At 37.6% G+C, this 17090-nt stretch overlaps 2 protein-coding genes across 3 annotated transcripts in view; one reads left to right on the top strand and one right to left on the bottom strand.

Annotated features, from left to right (window-relative positions):
* Positions 1-19: 19 nt before the first annotated feature.
* mfn1b (mitofusin 1b) lies at positions 20-15353 on the bottom strand. 2 transcript variants are annotated; one of them, XM_053634047.1, is made up of 19 exons: positions 15223-15353; positions 13472-13506; positions 13265-13387; positions 13034-13169; positions 12774-12936; positions 12266-12390; positions 12007-12115; positions 10021-10128; positions 9767-9905; positions 8395-8462; positions 4864-4985; positions 4543-4669; positions 4340-4444; positions 3455-3557; positions 2607-2833; positions 2265-2456; positions 1685-1881; positions 1356-1490; positions 20-743 (listed from the first exon to the last, which is right to left on the bottom strand). In XM_053634047.1, the coding sequence occupies exons 3-19, from the start codon at positions 13377-13379 to the stop codon at positions 674-676; spliced, it is 2241 nt and encodes a 746-aa protein (XP_053490022.1). In that variant the 5' UTR covers positions 13380-13387; positions 13472-13506; positions 15223-15353; the 3' UTR covers positions 20-673. The 2 variants fall into 2 exon arrangements, with proteins under 2 accessions (XP_053490022.1, XP_053490021.1); XM_053634046.1 differs by having other exon boundaries at positions 9752-9905; positions 15223-15348.
* The window catches only part of trappc10 (trafficking protein particle complex subunit 10), a 35004-nt gene continuing 27961 nt past the window's right edge, over positions 10048-17090 (top strand). Inside the window, exon 1 of the mRNA XM_053634042.1 lies at positions 10048-10154. The gene's annotated coding sequence lies outside the window, so the exon portion shown is untranslated. The remainder of the gene's footprint in view (positions 10155-17090) is intronic.

Genomic DNA, 17090 nt, shown 5'->3' with positions numbered 1-17090 from the left:
GTAATTCTACGCACAAAAATCATGGGTAATATTTTAATTATGTTCTCAATTTTTCCAACTTTTTTTTTTAGTTGAACATTTCACATTTTTACAAAGCACAGTCCAAAAAAAAAAAAATCTTCAGAATGGGTTAGAATCATAGAAAGATTTGAGGAACATATCGAAAATAGGCACCGATCAAAAGGCTATCTACAAATTAGATAGTTTTTGACCTTTCCCTTCTAGAAAACATGGTTCAGAAAAGGGCTCTGTTTCAAGACCGTGAGATAATGAACAAAGTAATAATGGTTTTGTTTAGTAAAAAATGCTTTTCAGTGTTCTGAGAAGTGCCATGGTGTTGATTTTACAGCTCAGCCTTTTTCGTCATCGTTTTCTTTCAAAAGTTCATAAAAGTAGTGTTTTTGCGGAGTTCGGTAATCAATCATATCATTACAGAACAGATTCAATTCGAACACAGCAAATCAAATCACAACTCAACTGTCCATAATAAGAAAGCCAGAAACCAACCCATGACAGTGCAAGTGTATGTGACAGTTTTTCATTGATAACCTTCTTTAAAGTGCGGCTTTTCATACAGCTGCTACGCATCTTGTGTGGATCCTTCCTGGTGGAATAAACTGAAAGTCTTGTGGCAGATGGCCTGAGACCGTGGCGCTGAATGAGAGTGGGGAATTCAGTTCTGTGGGTGGAGATACTGGCTCGAGAAGCTCTCCAGCTGCCTCTCCAAATCTGTGGCTTTGTGTCTGAAAGAACAAAAAAATAATTATTTACCACAAGTACCATGGGTTCTCAAATGTTTTGCAGCCAGGAACACCTTTAACTTTAATAAATAAATAAAATTAAGTCTGCAGACCCCTTTAGTGCAGATTTATTTTTAAATATATATAAATAAAAATTCACATATATAAATGCTAGGCTCATTATCAACTTATTGAAGCTACAGGCCTTTTTATTACTGAACTTTCTAGTCACACAACTGTCATTAGATGCAAGTCGACATTATGTATAGGCCTTCATGTTTTTGTCTTATTATGGTTTGGATTAAACCCATTCGATTCATATGACCAGTCAAAAGGCTAATAACTAAGAATTCAATAATGAACTCTGGTAATGGTGGGTTGTGATTTCAACTACTGTACAAAAATGAAAAAAAATTTGTCACGGATTCCACTTGGACAACCACATACATATAAAACTAATTTCAGTTTAAAAAGTAAAATGATTCACTTCCATAGCTGTAATAATTTACCAAGTCAAATCTGTGTACTGGTCTCAATATTTCAATAATAATTGAATTAAATGTTTTATTAATTTCATTATTAATTCATTACTGTCCTGAAAAGTTGTGTGTTCACCTCAGTGATTTGGAGCTGCTCTGGACCGTCTCCAGCTGCTGAATCTTTGTCGTCAGCCGGCTGATTTCACTCTCCAGGTCCCGTTGGGTTACGTCCACCTGCTGGCACAGCCTGGCAAACGTGCTGGCTATCTCCCTGCATGGCACAAACCATCACTTAACACTTTGTACAACCAAATCAACATCTTTATCACAGAAGAAAAAAAGAAGAGAGAGAAACAAGAACACATCAAGCTCAATTCTCAAAGAACTCCAGTGCTTCCATTACAAGAGATTATTCCTGAGAGGCCTGTTCGGTATTTAAGTAGATACAGTAAGTAGGTTACTTACTGCTGTACTTGGTGGCTGCAGTTTGAACTGGTGAAGCTGACGATCATCTGGAGTTTCTCGGTGGCATAATCTACAAACTGCTTCTTCAGTGCTCGCTCCTTAGCCTTGGTGGTCCATGTGAGTCTCTCAAATAAGTACACCATGCCATAAAGACTCAAGGATAGAGCGATGACTCTCCAGCCTATCATCCTCCACACCTGTTACAAAGACAAATGGGCTGGTTATAATACAGTGGTTGTAAACCATGGGCAAGGAGTAAGGAATTTACATGACAGGGCACGTTGTTATAGGAAAGTAATCCACAACTGGATGGTGTGGCTTGGCATGAAGTGGAGTTACCGTTACCACCTCTAAGTGGATTATTTTCCTATAACAACATGCTCTGGAATATTTTATTCCTCTTATACCATAAGAAGACATAAATGCAGAGAATTCAATAGTGCTGTGAGCTAAGCTGAGAATAAAATCAACAACATACAAGAGTACCACTAAAAAAACAAAACAAGATAAATAGATTTCCAAACACTTTCTTTGTAAGCTCATTGGACTTTAAACATTGTTGGATTAATGTGTTACTCACCACTCCCCCAACGATGACCACGCTCATGGAAGTGCGTGAGGTGATGGAAGCCAGATTTGCAACCATAGACATCATGAGCTCCTCCTGGCTCACCACAGCCTGGGATTGGTTTGAAGTAGCTGCAGCAGCTCTAGGGGGTGGAGCCTGTGCAATGGCGCCACTTACTGGAGTGGTGGCCAAAGGACGTGTGAGCTGAAAAAAAGACAAATGAAGAAGAAAAGGCCTATGAGAAGGGGTTCCTCAGTGATGGGACAGATGATGTGTTGCAAATAGTGTTTATATAGGCTAATGACATTAAGAATGAAATTTGTACATGACTGAGCCATACATATCTAAGGTTACCTGGAGGTTTTGATCCACCAGCATGAGGGCGCGCTTGGCGTTGGCTGGCCCGAGGAAACGGCTGACCAGAGCAGTCCAGCCAAGAGAGAACTGAAACTCGATGTTCTCCTGGAAATCGGTGCAGAGTATTGCGCAGTTCAGGTCATAGCTGAGGTCAAACTTCCTGGAAGGAATCAGCATGTGGATCTGGCTCTGAACATCAGCGGGTAGCAAAGGCTGCAAACATTCTGTTAGCACAGTGGGCAGGAGAAGATCATTAGAGGACAATGTGCTGGTCTGCAGCATGTGCTGTCTCGTTTCTCATTTAATGAAATTGCATAAAAATAGAACATGTTCTATTATGGCTATTATGCAGATGAGTTATGTCACCATGATTATTCTTACATAGACCTTGCTTAAATCAATAATAGAGCTGCTGTACTAAATCTCTTTTTAAATGTTGCACTTTGCGGTTTTTTGGTAAATTAAAAAACTGATTTTTTTTCGTCATAGTAATGTCAAGATAGAGAAACGTAGGCTGGTGAGGGAATGACTGTTTACAGCTGTTACATAACCACAAACGAAGTTGTTTCATGGCTTTCATGACACTAAACGTAAGTACAGACTATAAAAATATGACGTCTCAAACTGCTGTAGTATAATAGGAATAAAACACTTTCTTATAGAAAATAATTAACAGTAACACCGCTTCACTTTGGGCCACATCACACCATCCTGTCATTGATTATTTTATTATAACAGCACACCACGGCATGTTTCATTCCTTTACATTCACTTCTGTACATTTGTAACATATTAGTAAAATAAGTTGCATTTGAGTTGACTTTCATTACAGTAAACACACACACCGATCATTTCTTTCTGAGAGGACTGCACAGAAGCGTTGACTGCATCGGAGCAGCGGAAAGCCAGGTTCTTTCCCATTCCCTTCTCCACGTGACTAAGCAGCTCCTGAGAAAGAGGTTTGCAAATTTTACAAAAGACAGTTATTCCTATTAATGAAAATACTCAGTGAAAATTAAAATGACCCAAACTTTCTCCTTAGCATGAATATAGTCAATCAATCAAGAAATATTAATTGTCTAAAATGTGCTACTTCAATTGTCTACTGGAGCCACAACCGTAATGCAGCCAACAAATGAAGGAAGGTTATAGCCTTCATGTCTAAATCATCACACACTTGCCCCAAAAGACATCATTTGGCTAATATGTTTTTTTTGTTTTTGTTTTTTTTTTTATATATATACAAAAAGTCATAAAATAAGTCAGCTTTAAAATGTTAAACATCAAAATCAATCTATAGTACCATCGGACTCATTGCTTCAGGGTGGCCCTGACTACCGTTTTTAGCTCTGTGATAGCCTTTTGTTCATTTTTATAGATAAGAGTGTGTGTAATATGTCAGAAACTATGTTAGCAAGTCTGTCTGAACCACTAGTGCAAAACCGGAGCCTCTAAGCAACATAAGCATTGAAGCTTCAGAGCAAGCTAAAAAAAAAAAAAAAAAAAAGAGCAACCGTTGGACAACAATCTTGTCTTTGACTAAATGACTACATCTGAGGTAATGGAACTGGGGTACTTTAAACACTGAAATGTATTGAGAACTTGCACTTATAAGGATTTATTATTTTTATTGAGAACTTATAAGTGCTTATGAGGAGAACATATAATTTAGATGCGGCAACATGCACAATGTATGAATCTCTCCTTACAGAAGAGTCCATGAAACTCACCGATTTGTACATCTTTAGCACATGAGGAGATGGGTGGAAGTCTGAATGAAACTCGTCTATGAGCACCGAGAGTCGACAGATCTCCTCCGCCATGGCATTCGATACCTGGTACAGACAGACAGACACAGCTCAATAACCATCTACAGTTTATTCTATATCTCACTTTCTATAGTAGTGCTAGTAGAGCATTCTGTCATTTCTACCTGATTGGCCACCTGCTCTGAGACCATCTTAATTTTCTTTTTGATATCCTCAATGAGAAGGTTGAGCTGATTTCGGACAAACTCTAAGCGGTCCATCAGATACTCTCTCTCCTCCAGAGAGGCCACCCTGATAACGGTTACAAAGATGATCACAGATACATCTTGCTGCTTACGAAGCTTATGAATGTACACAATAGAATACAGATCAGCTCTTAATAACACAGACATCATGCATGATCGAGATATTAAACCGTGCTCTGAATTTCACACTGGCCTGTTGAAATAAGTCAACACAGAACTGAAAAAGGAGAGTGGACCCACCTCTTCTCAGCGGCAGTAATGTGGATTTGATCCATGATGCCTTTAACACTTTCAGTGATCTGCTTTGCCCTGATTGTGTGCTGCTCAAACTTTGTTTTCACTGCTGACTGCGAGATACACTCCTGCGAGGCCACATACGAGTTACTGGGATGAGCGGCACTTAAACGGGCGAGATACTGACCTGCTGCTCCTGCTCGTTGCAACCCGCGGGAGAGGACGATGAGAAAGGTCAGCAACAGGTCTGTACCATCGCAGTGTCATGCTTCATCTCACAGTAACTTACAGTAAATAAAATGCAAAAGCAACACATTCAAATCAGGTCAAAGAGAAAAGTAAAAAGACTTAAACATCACATATCGTAATAATCTGGAACAGAAATTAAAAGTATATCAACAACAACAACAACAAATGAATAACAAATGCTGTATTTTCTGAACAATAAGTTGGTCATATTGTGCAAGAGAAACTCCCTGCTAAATTCTGTCTGCTTGAACACATCATTATGCAATGATTCATGCAATGGACTTTATACCATGGTTTGTCCGACTACTCAATTCTGATTGGCTGAAAGATTTACGTTAAAAACCCATATATTGCACAGGGAGTTCCGGTCAGTTTAATCACTGTTCCAAATGAATGCACTGCCTATAAACAACTGTAACCATAGTAACATCAAACAGTTAAACTCATAGCTTCATTAGTAGAGACGCGGCACAGATGCAGGTAATTCACACACGCACAATCTCTCTCTCTCGCTCTTTCTCTCTCTCTCTAATAACCATTTACTATAATTCTACCAAATAAATGTAATATTCTCGCACTATTTTATCTCCATGTATGATTTAGAGCAGGCAACATTCTAAATCTAACCCAGTGTATAAAATAACTAACGAAAATTAACCATTATTTTTATCTTTTCAGTCAAATTCTGCGCTGCAAAAAATGACAGCTTTGACTTTCAATGCTGGCAAGTGACCATGGTATAAGCGGGATAATCCACGGCTAGGTGTGTGTTACACGCTTCACGTCAGGGGCTTCTTTGCCTCCACGCTGTGCATTAAAATCGTGTAACGCACACCTAGCCGTGGATTATCCCTTACTATAGTGATACGGCAATAAATTAAGTCACAAAACACTTTTCTGATATATTGCCAGGATCATCAGTATTTTTATAACGCTGATTCGAAGCAGCAGATTAGATCTTAAAATGTATACCAAATCTTTAAAATTTAACTTTTTCCCCCTCATATTATATATATATATATATTATATATACATACATACACACATACATACACACACAATATATAGACATTAAAGCGTCACTGAACTTCTTCACATTTTTTTAAAAATCCAACGCCACCGATTTGCTCACAGAAATGTCAAAGTATCGTGTGGTAATTTTTTATAAATATTTATCATATATGTGTGGCAATTTCAAAACAACTACCTCAGCTTAATGTTGCACAGTATTATCCCAATTATAGTCAGACTGTTGCTGCCACCCATCTTTATATCCTTACATGATATTTTTTTTAAATTGTACTTTTTAAAAAAAATACTTTTCCTTTTTTTAACTTTATACAAGTTAATTCTGGTCTATGTAAATTCTATTTTATGTCATGGATTGTCGTAAAAAAGCATTTCACACATCGTACTGTGTATGGTTTGTGTGTGATAGATAAAGTTTGAATTTGAATTTTTTTGTCATATCACCCACACCCTAACGAAATGTTCAGATCACAATTAGGCTTATGCAAACATCTAATATTTCGCTGTATCAAGCTATTTGGGAATTTAAAAATCACAAAGAAGTCTTATAGTCCAGAAAATACAGTACTCAAAATCATACAAAGAACATGAACATAATCCACAAAAGCACTGAAACACATAGGAAAACACAAGTGTAAAGGTGAACTGAGGAGAAGTGCATCCTCGCCTTAGCAAATCTAGACTTCAGCAATGAACACACAGATTGACGAAAAAAAGAGCACACGGGCCTAGGAAAAGGAAATGGCTAGGCAGGGAAAAAACCGGCAGAGTAATTAAGCTACACTTCACAAAGCCGTACAGTGTGGCAGGAAAAATACCCAAAAATCCTTTTGCATGTGTGTGGTGTACGTATCTTGATCCAAATATGTTTCTAAGTTTTAAGACTCATAATAATTTGCAAACTATTGTCACTATTGGTGTGTGCAGTATTTAAACATTTTCCATCTGCTTGAGAAGTCTCCCTTTTCTTTACACTTATAATGCAAATGACAAATGAGTGTTATTTGTAAGCCTAAAGAAGAAAAGAACAGAAAAAAACAAGTTAGCAACAGTGGGTCAAGATCCAAGAATCCTCAGATCAAAAGGCCATAATACTACTAACATTAATATTAGCGTTAAGTCCTATGGATGTTATCTAAAGGCATAATGTTATAAGGGAATATGGGATAATGGCCAATTTATGAAAACGTTTTTGCTTGTGGTGTCAGAAGGCAAGCGAGAAATGGTCTGGCAATAATTTATACTTGTAAATAAGTCAATTGTATTTGGTCCATTTTCTGTTAATTTCACCAAAATAAAATAAAAATCTTTGTTTTGACTCTACTTCGTATCTCAGTGCTTTACACTACCTGTAGCTTTAAGAAATCAATTGAAGACATTTGCTTAAATGTGCTAATTCCTAAATCTGTATTTCAATTCCCTACATAGCCCTTCTCATCTCACCCCTGTTCTAGAGGTTTCTATCACTTTTTTAAATTGTAAACTCCTGCCATCTACACTACCGGTCAAAATTCCTGCCATCTACACGACCGGTCAAAACTCCTGCCATCTACACTACCGGTCAAAAGTTTGGAGTCACTTGACTGAAATGTTTCTCATGATCGTACAAACCTTTTGATCTGAAGGTGTGTGATTAAATGTTTGAAATCGGTGTTGTAGACAAAATGTAATTGTGCCAACATATTCATTTCTTTCATTAGAAAACTAACATTTTATTTACAAAAATACCTTCTTTTTTTTTTTTTTTTAAACAGATGACTTGGAGCAAAATATTCCGAAAAGCAGCCGATAAGAGTCCAGCGATGGTGGGAACTCCCTTAATACTGTTTAAAAAGCATCTCAGGGAGATTCCTCAAGAAATCGGTTGAGAAAATTCCACGAATACATTTCTGGAAATTCCAGGCAAAAAGGAGGTCTGCTTTGAAGATGTTAAAATACAAAATTTTTTTTTTTTTTTGGATTTTTTATTACAACATAATTCCCATCGTTCCATTTGTGTTACTCCAGTTTTGATGACTTTCTTTATTTTTTATTATTTTCTCCACATTTTATAATAATAATAATAATAATAATAATAATAATGAGTGTGTCTAAACTTTTGACCGGTAGTGTAGATCCTCATGTCTCCGTACTCTGCACTTGCTATAACTCAAACAGCTCATATAGGAGATAAATTTTTTTTCATTCTGATTTTTTTTTTCCATTCTGGTAGTAAACAGACTTCACATAACCATCATCATCGTTTCAACAATCACTTGCCTCAAACGTCCTCTCAAAGCTCTGGAACTCCTTCAGTCTCTCCTGGAAGCCTTCTGCTAATGCTCCACCTGGGGGGGGTTTGCAAAAAAACAGCAGCAGCTCATCTCAAGGGGTTGAGATCTTTAAATATACGACACAGCAACGTTAAGGCATGGCTGACTTTAACTGAAGTGTGAAAACTTTAGATCAATTCAGGGTGTCACTGATCCTGCACTGGCAAACAGATATTCATCTGTGGGAGTTTAATGCATCTTTATGGGCTTAAACAGGGACAGAACATAAAACAACCGCAACAGAGCATGTGAGCTTGTGTTTTAAGCGTGTCTAGACTGAAATTTCTAAAATGGAAGAGAGTATCTGATGTGTCTAAAACTGCTTCAGAAACATGTCTTAGTTGTGTGTTAATTGGGCTTTAATATAATTATTGACTAAAAAAACTCTGAAATGTATCTCCCATAAGCGACATTTATGTTATTAGTGAAGAGATACAAGTAGGATTTCTTCTTCATTGCTAGTAAAGAAGCGTGTGGTATGAATTTATATAAATTTGTCATCATTGCTAAACTGCCATAATCCGATTAGAGAACAGATGAATTTATAATAATACTTAAAACATAAATAAATAAATAGCCTTTGTTTATAGTTTGTAAAGGGCTCATAACAATGCCAATGTGGTCCGGGCACAAATTAAGTTCATATTTATTTTGTGGTCATGCTATTATTCAAGGATATATTCATTGCAATGAAATATTACACAATTCAAAATTATAATATCATGGAAAAGTTATTTTTTTCCGTAATTTAATTAAAAAAGTGGAACTTTCATATATTCTAGATTCATTACACATAAAGTGAAATATTTCAAGCCTTTGTTTGTTTTAATCTTGATGCTTACGGCTTACAGCTCATGGAAATCAAAAATCCAGTACCCCAAAATATTAGAACAAAGAATTTATAATACAGAAATGTCGACTCATGAGTATGTGGGTACACAGGTGGCTGTGGCTCAGGTGGTAGAGCGGGTTGTCCACTAATCGTAGGGTTGGCGGTTCGATTCCCGGCCCACATGACTCCACATGCCGAAGTGTCCTTGGGCAAGACGCTGAACCCCAAGTTGTTCCCGATGGCAAGTTAGCATCATGGCAACTCTGCTACCGTTGGTGTGTGAGTGTGTGTGTATGTGGGTGAATGAGACACAGTGTAAAGCGTTTTGGATAAAAGCACTATATTAGTGCGCCATTTACCATTTACAGTGGCTGTTACTACACTCGGACAGCATGCTAGTGGCAATGTGTGGAATGCTGGCAAAAGGGGACAGTTAAAGTGCCATGTACCCTAAGGTTGACCTCCTGCTTACCAGACTCTGGCATACCCTGCGCCCGCTGCATTCTGGAGTTCAGCACCTCCTTGGCAGACACGAAGAAGATGTGATTGGGAGCCTGTTGGCGATCCACCACCCTGAGCTCCTCCACCAGGAAGTTCACACACCGGTCCATGTGCTGCTTACGCACCTAAAGTTGAAGGTAGTTGTAAAATCAGTCATGTAATCTCACGAAATAAAGAGATTATGGGGAAAAAAAAGGCAATGTATATGAAATTTGTGATGAAAAATGATAAGGCACTCACATCCTCCATGTATTCAGGTTCAGAGGCGGAAGCGTCCCAGCGATTATTCAGGATGAAAATGTTGGGCTTCGAAAGTCGTTCGTTGACTTTATGGAAGAAGTGTTTCTCCTTTGAGGAAGCAAACATGGAGGAAGGTCAGAAAGCTTGAACTTTAAACACTGATAACATTGTAGCAACTCAGCTGTGGAAAAAATCTATTCTTCAACAATCCACACACAAACACGCAACATGAGGGTCGCCTGTGCAGCATGTCTTAGCTGAGCAGAGTCTGAGTCTCATGACTGAATAATAAAACACAAACTAAACAATTACTCACAAAATAGACATCATACTTTTACCACGTAGGCTACATGGTACAGGAAACTAAACAATATCTTGCTGAAACTCTGAATTCAGGAGAATACCAAAGAACCAAAAATATTTACTAATTAATTTACCTTCAAAATTATACATACTTACACATCCTAAGAAACTAGTACCTAGCCCAGTTACTTGGTATTAAACTATATATGTCTCCTTCTACAATCCCAATGACTAAAAAGTTGGGACAATATGGAAAATGCAAAAAAATAAGAAGAAAATTCAATTCACCCTGTACTATATTGAAAACACATTATTAACACATTATTTGATGTTTTACTTTGTGAATTTAATTTATCTTTGAAAATATACACTCATTTCAAATCTGATGACTGCAACACAGTCCAAAAAAAGTTGGGACAGACCACTGTGTAACATCACCTTTTCTTTTACTAACACTTAATAAGCATTTGGGTGCTGAGTGAAGTGAATGGCCAAAATCCTACCGATTTGTCTTTGGGGAATGGTGTTCTCAAAGTGTTGGTTTATTTGCTGAAGCATCTGTTGGCAGATTGATGAGCCTCGACCCATCCGTTCTCTTGAAGGACTAGGACCTTTTTTGGAGGCTCCTTATATAGTTTGTTTAGACGATTGCCTCACCTGTTTCACATCACCTTCTTATATCAACTTGTCACATCGCTATTAGTCCTAAATTGCCCCCCAACTTTTTTGGAACGTGTTGCATGCATCAATTTCAAAATAAAAGTTTATCTTAAAAAAAAAAACTATGCAGTTGATTAGGTAAAACATCAAATACCTTGTTTTTATAAATTTCTTGTTTAAATACAAGTCAAAGTACATTTACAAATCAATCCTGTTTGTTTTTATTAGCATTTTCCATACCATCCCAACTTTTTCGGAATTGGGGTTGTAAAATCATTATTAAGATGTTTTAGGAAGGATTTCTTTTTTTGGCCTGTTCAGGTTGTTCCAGACATTGCATATTATACGTTATGGATCCTGTGGTTAGAAATCCGACTGTTAGTCTTAATAGATTTATATGTTACATTATTGCTCTGACTGGTTCTAACTATTTTTATGAGCTGCTGATTATTGTGTTCAAGTTGCATTGTGTTTGATCAGAGCAAATTGGTTATACAGTATAAATTGGACACACATAGGACATTTTAAATATCTACTGTTTAAGCCAGACTTTATTTTGCTCACCAATATTTTTTAGAGGCTTCAAAAAAAACACATCATCAAATTTAAATTAGATGTTAAAAATCAAACATCAAACTCTGCAGCTCTGACCCAAGCTCATAGAAGCACCTCAGAGGCCTCTGCATGCCATGCATACTTCAGCTGATCTAAACAGAGCTGGGAACGAGCATCTGCTCTCCAATACACAACCAATCAGAAAGCTCAGCAACATGCCACTCCCCCACTCTACCAAGTGGAAACACATTCTTCGCCTATATTGGTGCTGGGTTCACGCTTAGGCAAACCTGTGACTTCAGATGCCAGATCAGCTGACTGTGTAATGATTCACAGCCAATTAGGAAATACCCACTATATCCAATTTAAAATGTTTCAAATCCCATATTGTTATTTTGGAATTTAAACTGGCTATGAATAACAAAAAAGGTTGAAATGTCAGCAAGATGTGCTGCATCAGCTTCTCACTGTGTTCATTAGCGTGGACTCCGAGTTGGCCACCAGCACAAACACATCAGCATCCAGACAGAACTTGTCAATCCAGCTGTCCAACTCTGTGGTGACATCAGTGCCAGGACTGTGGATACAACACATGATTCTGTTTACACTTAAACTACTTCTTTACTTTAACGGTAATACTCGTAAAAGGCATGCACGCGTCTAAGAAACGTACAGTCATACAACAATGCACATTTAACAAAAGGACATTTGTCAAATAAATCAGTACCTGTCCATGAGTACTAGGTCATCCCTAAGAAGGATGCACTTCGTTTTGGGCCAGAAGACCTTAACCAGACACCCGGCATCAAGACTCTCATCCATGTGCAGTGCATGAGCCAGCTGGTTGACAGTCTGTGAAAGCATTCATACTTTTACAATGAGGATTAAATGTTACTCGTCCAATAAGAACACGCAATGGTCGCAACGGATTCAGTGTGAACATCAGGACACGTCACATAACCTTGTTGTGTACGTTGTTTTTTAACAAATAAAAAAAAAATTTGCTTGCAAATTGCTGTGGTATAAAAGAGAAACATTTCAGGACATGCTGCTATAGAAAAATAATCAACTTTAGGGTAGTACCAGGAACTCCACTTCACGCAAGGCTGCATCACACCACCCTGTCACTGATTATTTCAATGGATTAACAGCAGAAATATAACCTATAATGCAATTCCATAACGCATTAACCTGATTGTTGGAGTTTTAATAAATCTTTTCAAGCTGGCTCTCACCTTGATGCTCTTCTCTTCCTCTGATCCCTCAGTCTTCAGATAAGCCCTGTCTTCATCAGTGCCTTCAACACTCAAAAAGCAGTTTGTTGTGTGGCCGATGCCACTGGGCATCACCCGGTCGCGCAGCATGGCATTGATAACTGTGCTCTTTCCATTGCTTGTTCTGGTAAAATGTTACAATCCATTTTTTTTAATCATTCATACAAAGCCTCAGGTTACAAGTTAGCAAATTATTTGCTTCAGAAGGAATCAGAACTCACCTGCCAAAAAAGGCCACCTTCATATGTCTGCGAGCCAGCACCTCTTTGATAACTGCTAGTCTGCTGGTGTACGCCTCGATCTCATCCAACTGATCTCTGTTTGCAATGTGCTCTAACGACTCATTATAACATGTATCTGATAGACAAGCAGATAAAGAATCAAAAATCATACCAACTAAAATATTTGATTAGATCACAAAAATTTAAAATAAGCAGTCCATTTAATTTCACCTTTAACAAACTGTGAACTAGCCTCAACGTAATTAAGCAGCTGCTCAAAAACATCACCAATCTTCTTTTTGGCCAGTACAAAGTGTTTGAGAGGAGAGCAGTTCTCTTGGTCCATGTCTTTACCTGTAAGCAGGACAACATTCAGGGCTCAAATTACACCACTAATCATGTTTCCTACGGTGAATCGTTATTTTGCTTTTGCTGTACCTTTAAGATCCCCAAACAAGGAAGATGTACCGAACCTGCAGAAACAAAAATAGGTCGTTTTCATTTTCCACAATATTTAAAATACTTAATTCCACCGACTCTTTGTTCGTACAGGTTATTTCCTAAATACTATTTTAGATTGAGTGTCCATATTGCAAATTACACAGGATACATGTAGCCCGGGTACCCAAGGCAAACAGAAATTAAGAAATAATTCTTAAGGTGTGTTCACACATACAGTGACTCACAGCGACAAAGCCACCAGAGATTGTTCATTTTCAATGAGAGCTGGCGACTTCCGGCGGCATGTACATGACCTTTGGCGACTAGATGTGGCGTGTCCAGCGACGCGACAAAGTTGAGCACACAGTGATTCTCGTTCATCTCGTAGGATATGACGCATATATACACCGGCAAATTTTCTATACAAACGCTCTCCCTCCAAAATGCTTAATTTTAGCACCATGAAAACTGGTTTGTTGTCAAGTGGAATGCTAGTTGCACCACCTACTGTTAAATGTTATTATGGAAACCATTAGTAGGAATGCCTACTGACGACTTCATTGTACAGCGACTGGCGACTTGCAGATATAAAATCACTGTGTGTGTGTGAACGTACCATTAATCAGATCTGATAAATAATAGATCTGATTTTTTTTTTTTAAATCATCAATGTGGCTTTTACATGACTGGGAAAAGACTGATTTTGTGTGGGGCTTTTTTTTTTTTTTGCTTTTCAGGCTACAGAAAATCTATTTTCTAAGTATTCAGAGTATTTCTACATTTATAACACAAACCATCTCCACTTTCTAGATGTTAAAATCATTTAAAACACATTCATTCTTCTGTCTAATATTCATAAAGCATAAAAATGTTAACGTTTTTTATGTTTTTAAAATGTATTTATATGGGGGGTTTTCTGGGACCTGGTGAGAAAACCTTAGAAAAACGATATATCGTGATACTTAGTAAAATTAGTATATCGATAAAACGTCAAAGTATCGTGATTTGATATTTTTGCCATATCAGCCAAGGCTAAGAGAAAGTGAAACCTGCCTTTTACTCTAATATTATATGACAAACGAACAAACAACAGAAACGTCTAGGTTTAGATTAGTTTGTTTTTATTTGAACTGTAAATGTAGTATTTTGTCCAACATTTATCGGTCATGTTTATCTCAATGTGATGGAACCTAAAAAGGTTATTCAATGAGTCTGGATAAGATAAGGGGAAAAAAATGTGGTTACGTCCCAACCCCCCAACACTTTTCCATTTTCCACTGATAATAATAATAATAATAATAATAATAATAATAATAATAAGTGTTATCAGTTAATCAGACTATAAGTAAATACTATAAGCGTGGTTGTCGATTATATTTACTTAATTTGGCTCATTATCTAACATTCAGTTTAGCTAGCTTACTAGCTATACAGGCTAGCGCATAATACAAAACAATACACCAGCGATTTTAGTTAAGTTATTTTCAGTTATTAAGTAATATTCGCTTTTAGATAGCTAAACAAAACAAAACAAAACAAAACAAAAAACGGTCATTACTGATACAACTAGGTTAGCTAAGTCGACTAAAGGTATGCACCGGGAATGCAGGCTGCTAACAAGCTAACCAGCTCAAGCGCTCAATGTCACTTTTACCTCAGCATACTCCAAGCTGAACATTACAGATTAATAAATGACAGGAAGCGATGCACAATGCTCAGAAACATGTCAAATTAATGGATTTGCTTACCGACTCGGCGACTGATTATATCCTCTTTGGATTTGACATGCTAATGGCAGCTACAGGAAAATATTTGACCCACACACACTCATATGACATGTAGATTATAAAGCAGCGTGGAGCTTCTGTTTCCAAAGTAAAAGCCCGCATGTCTTTAGTGAATTATCAACACCACCATGACACTGAAACACGAACCGTGCCTCAGAGATGGAAGTACTGACTTGTGTTACTGTGCTTAAGTCTGGTTTTTAAGTGTCTGTGTACTTTATTTGAGTTTTTCTTCCACCTTTTGAGTTTCCTGACTTCACAAGTTTGCCATCTCTCCCTACTCTCCTATTTATTTTCATACACATCACTACATTTTTCTATAATCATACATTTCATTCAATCATCCCGAGTAACCATTTCATCCTGGTCAGTGTCATGGTAGATCCTGAGGAACACTGGGAACAAGCTGGGAATACACCCTGGATGGGACACCTTTCCATCACAGGGCATCATGCCCTGCTGAAACCCCCCCCCCAAAAAAAACCCCCCACAATAGAAACCCTCATAGAATTTGTAATGGTTTTAATTGTTATAATGGAAATTGTACTGGCATCTCTAAATTGTCCATAGTGTGTGAATGGGTTTGTGAGTGTGTGCGCGGTTGTGGACCTCATCCAGGGTGTCGCCCGTCTTGTGTCCAGAGTCCCTTGGAATAGACTCCAGGCTTCCTGTGACCCTGTGTAGGATAAGTATGAAAAATAGATGGATGGATGTATAATGGGAATTGTATTGGTTTTAATGGAAACTGTCATGGTTGCCTTCTATTGGTGGCAGGTTATGTCTAGTAGATACCATTAAGAACCGGTAATGGTAATGGTTTGTAATGGTATTTGTAGTGGAAACAATTAGCTTTTCTGTGATAGTTTCTCTTGGGTTTGTTTCAGCAGGGTGCCCACCCATATTCAAACCTAGGGACAATTTAAATCTACCAATTTATCTTTTGGTATGTTTTTGGGAGATGGGAGGAAACTGGAGAACCCTGAGAAAATCCACATGGACACTGGGCAAACACGTGAAACCCGCACAGACGGTAACCAGAGCTCAGGACTGAACCCTGGAGCTGTGAGGCTGCAACGATAGCTGCTGTGCCACCATGGTGCCCTAGCTGGTATCATTAGCATTATTATAATGTTAGCTAACATCTGAGAGATTAGGAATAAAGCACTTAGGAATGTGTTGTGATAGGAAAATAATTCATGACACGGTGGTTCCATGCAACACAAAGACTTAATGTTACCACCTTGATGCTGATTATTTTTATATATACTCGTCAGAAATGCTTTATTCCTCTTATAATACACAGCAATTTGCTAACAATTACTATTTACAAATGACAAGAAATACTTTTTACCATTTACATATAATGTTGCAGAACGTCTGGAAAACAACTCAGTTCCAGTTTTTACTTGCATTATAGCAGTCGTTCCCTAACCAGGCTCTCTTTTCTCTTGAAGTTAATAAGACAAACAAATGCAGCCTCTCATGTCTGTCCTGAAGACTTTCCTGTAGCGGAAAACCTGCTGGCTTTTACAAACTGCTGAAACTGGAGACTCCTTCCATAAATGTTAAATATACATTTAATTGTCACCATATTAATGATTATATATGGTTTCTTTGCTAAATAACAGTTCATTTAATTATTAAATCATTGTGAAGCGTGAAGTTTATGTTCATTAGAATGACCAAAAGAGGGCGCCAGTGGGTAAATGTATTATTATAAGTACAACCTAGAAAATATAAGGTCGAATGTCTTTTATTTTACCCTCTGACGCCCTCTTCTGGTGAGACTAATGAACACCCACTTCAGTAAGTAGTTTAGCGTAATAATC

This window comes from Ictalurus furcatus, chromosome 10, assembly GCF_023375685.1.
Source record: "Ictalurus furcatus strain D&B chromosome 10, Billie_1.0, whole genome shotgun sequence".
Lineage (NCBI taxonomy): Eukaryota > Metazoa > Chordata > Actinopteri > Siluriformes > Ictaluridae > Ictalurus > Ictalurus furcatus.
Note: the sequence above shows the minus strand (reverse complement) of the source record. Positions and strands in the feature narration are given on the sequence as shown.

Coding starts and splice junctions, on each gene's coding strand:
- mfn1b (XM_053634046.1), bottom strand. CDS start 13,379: ATGGACCAAGAGAACTGCTCTCCTCTCAAACACTTTGTACTGGCCAAA. Junction 12,937..13,033: donor AAGGTGGCCTTTTTTGGCAG/GTGAGTTCTGAT, acceptor ACATTTTACCAG/AACAAGCAATGGAAAGAGCA. Junction 2,457..2,606: donor TGGTGGATCAAAACCTCCAG/GTAACCTTAGAT, acceptor TCTTTTTTTCAG/CTCACACGTCCTTTGGCCAC.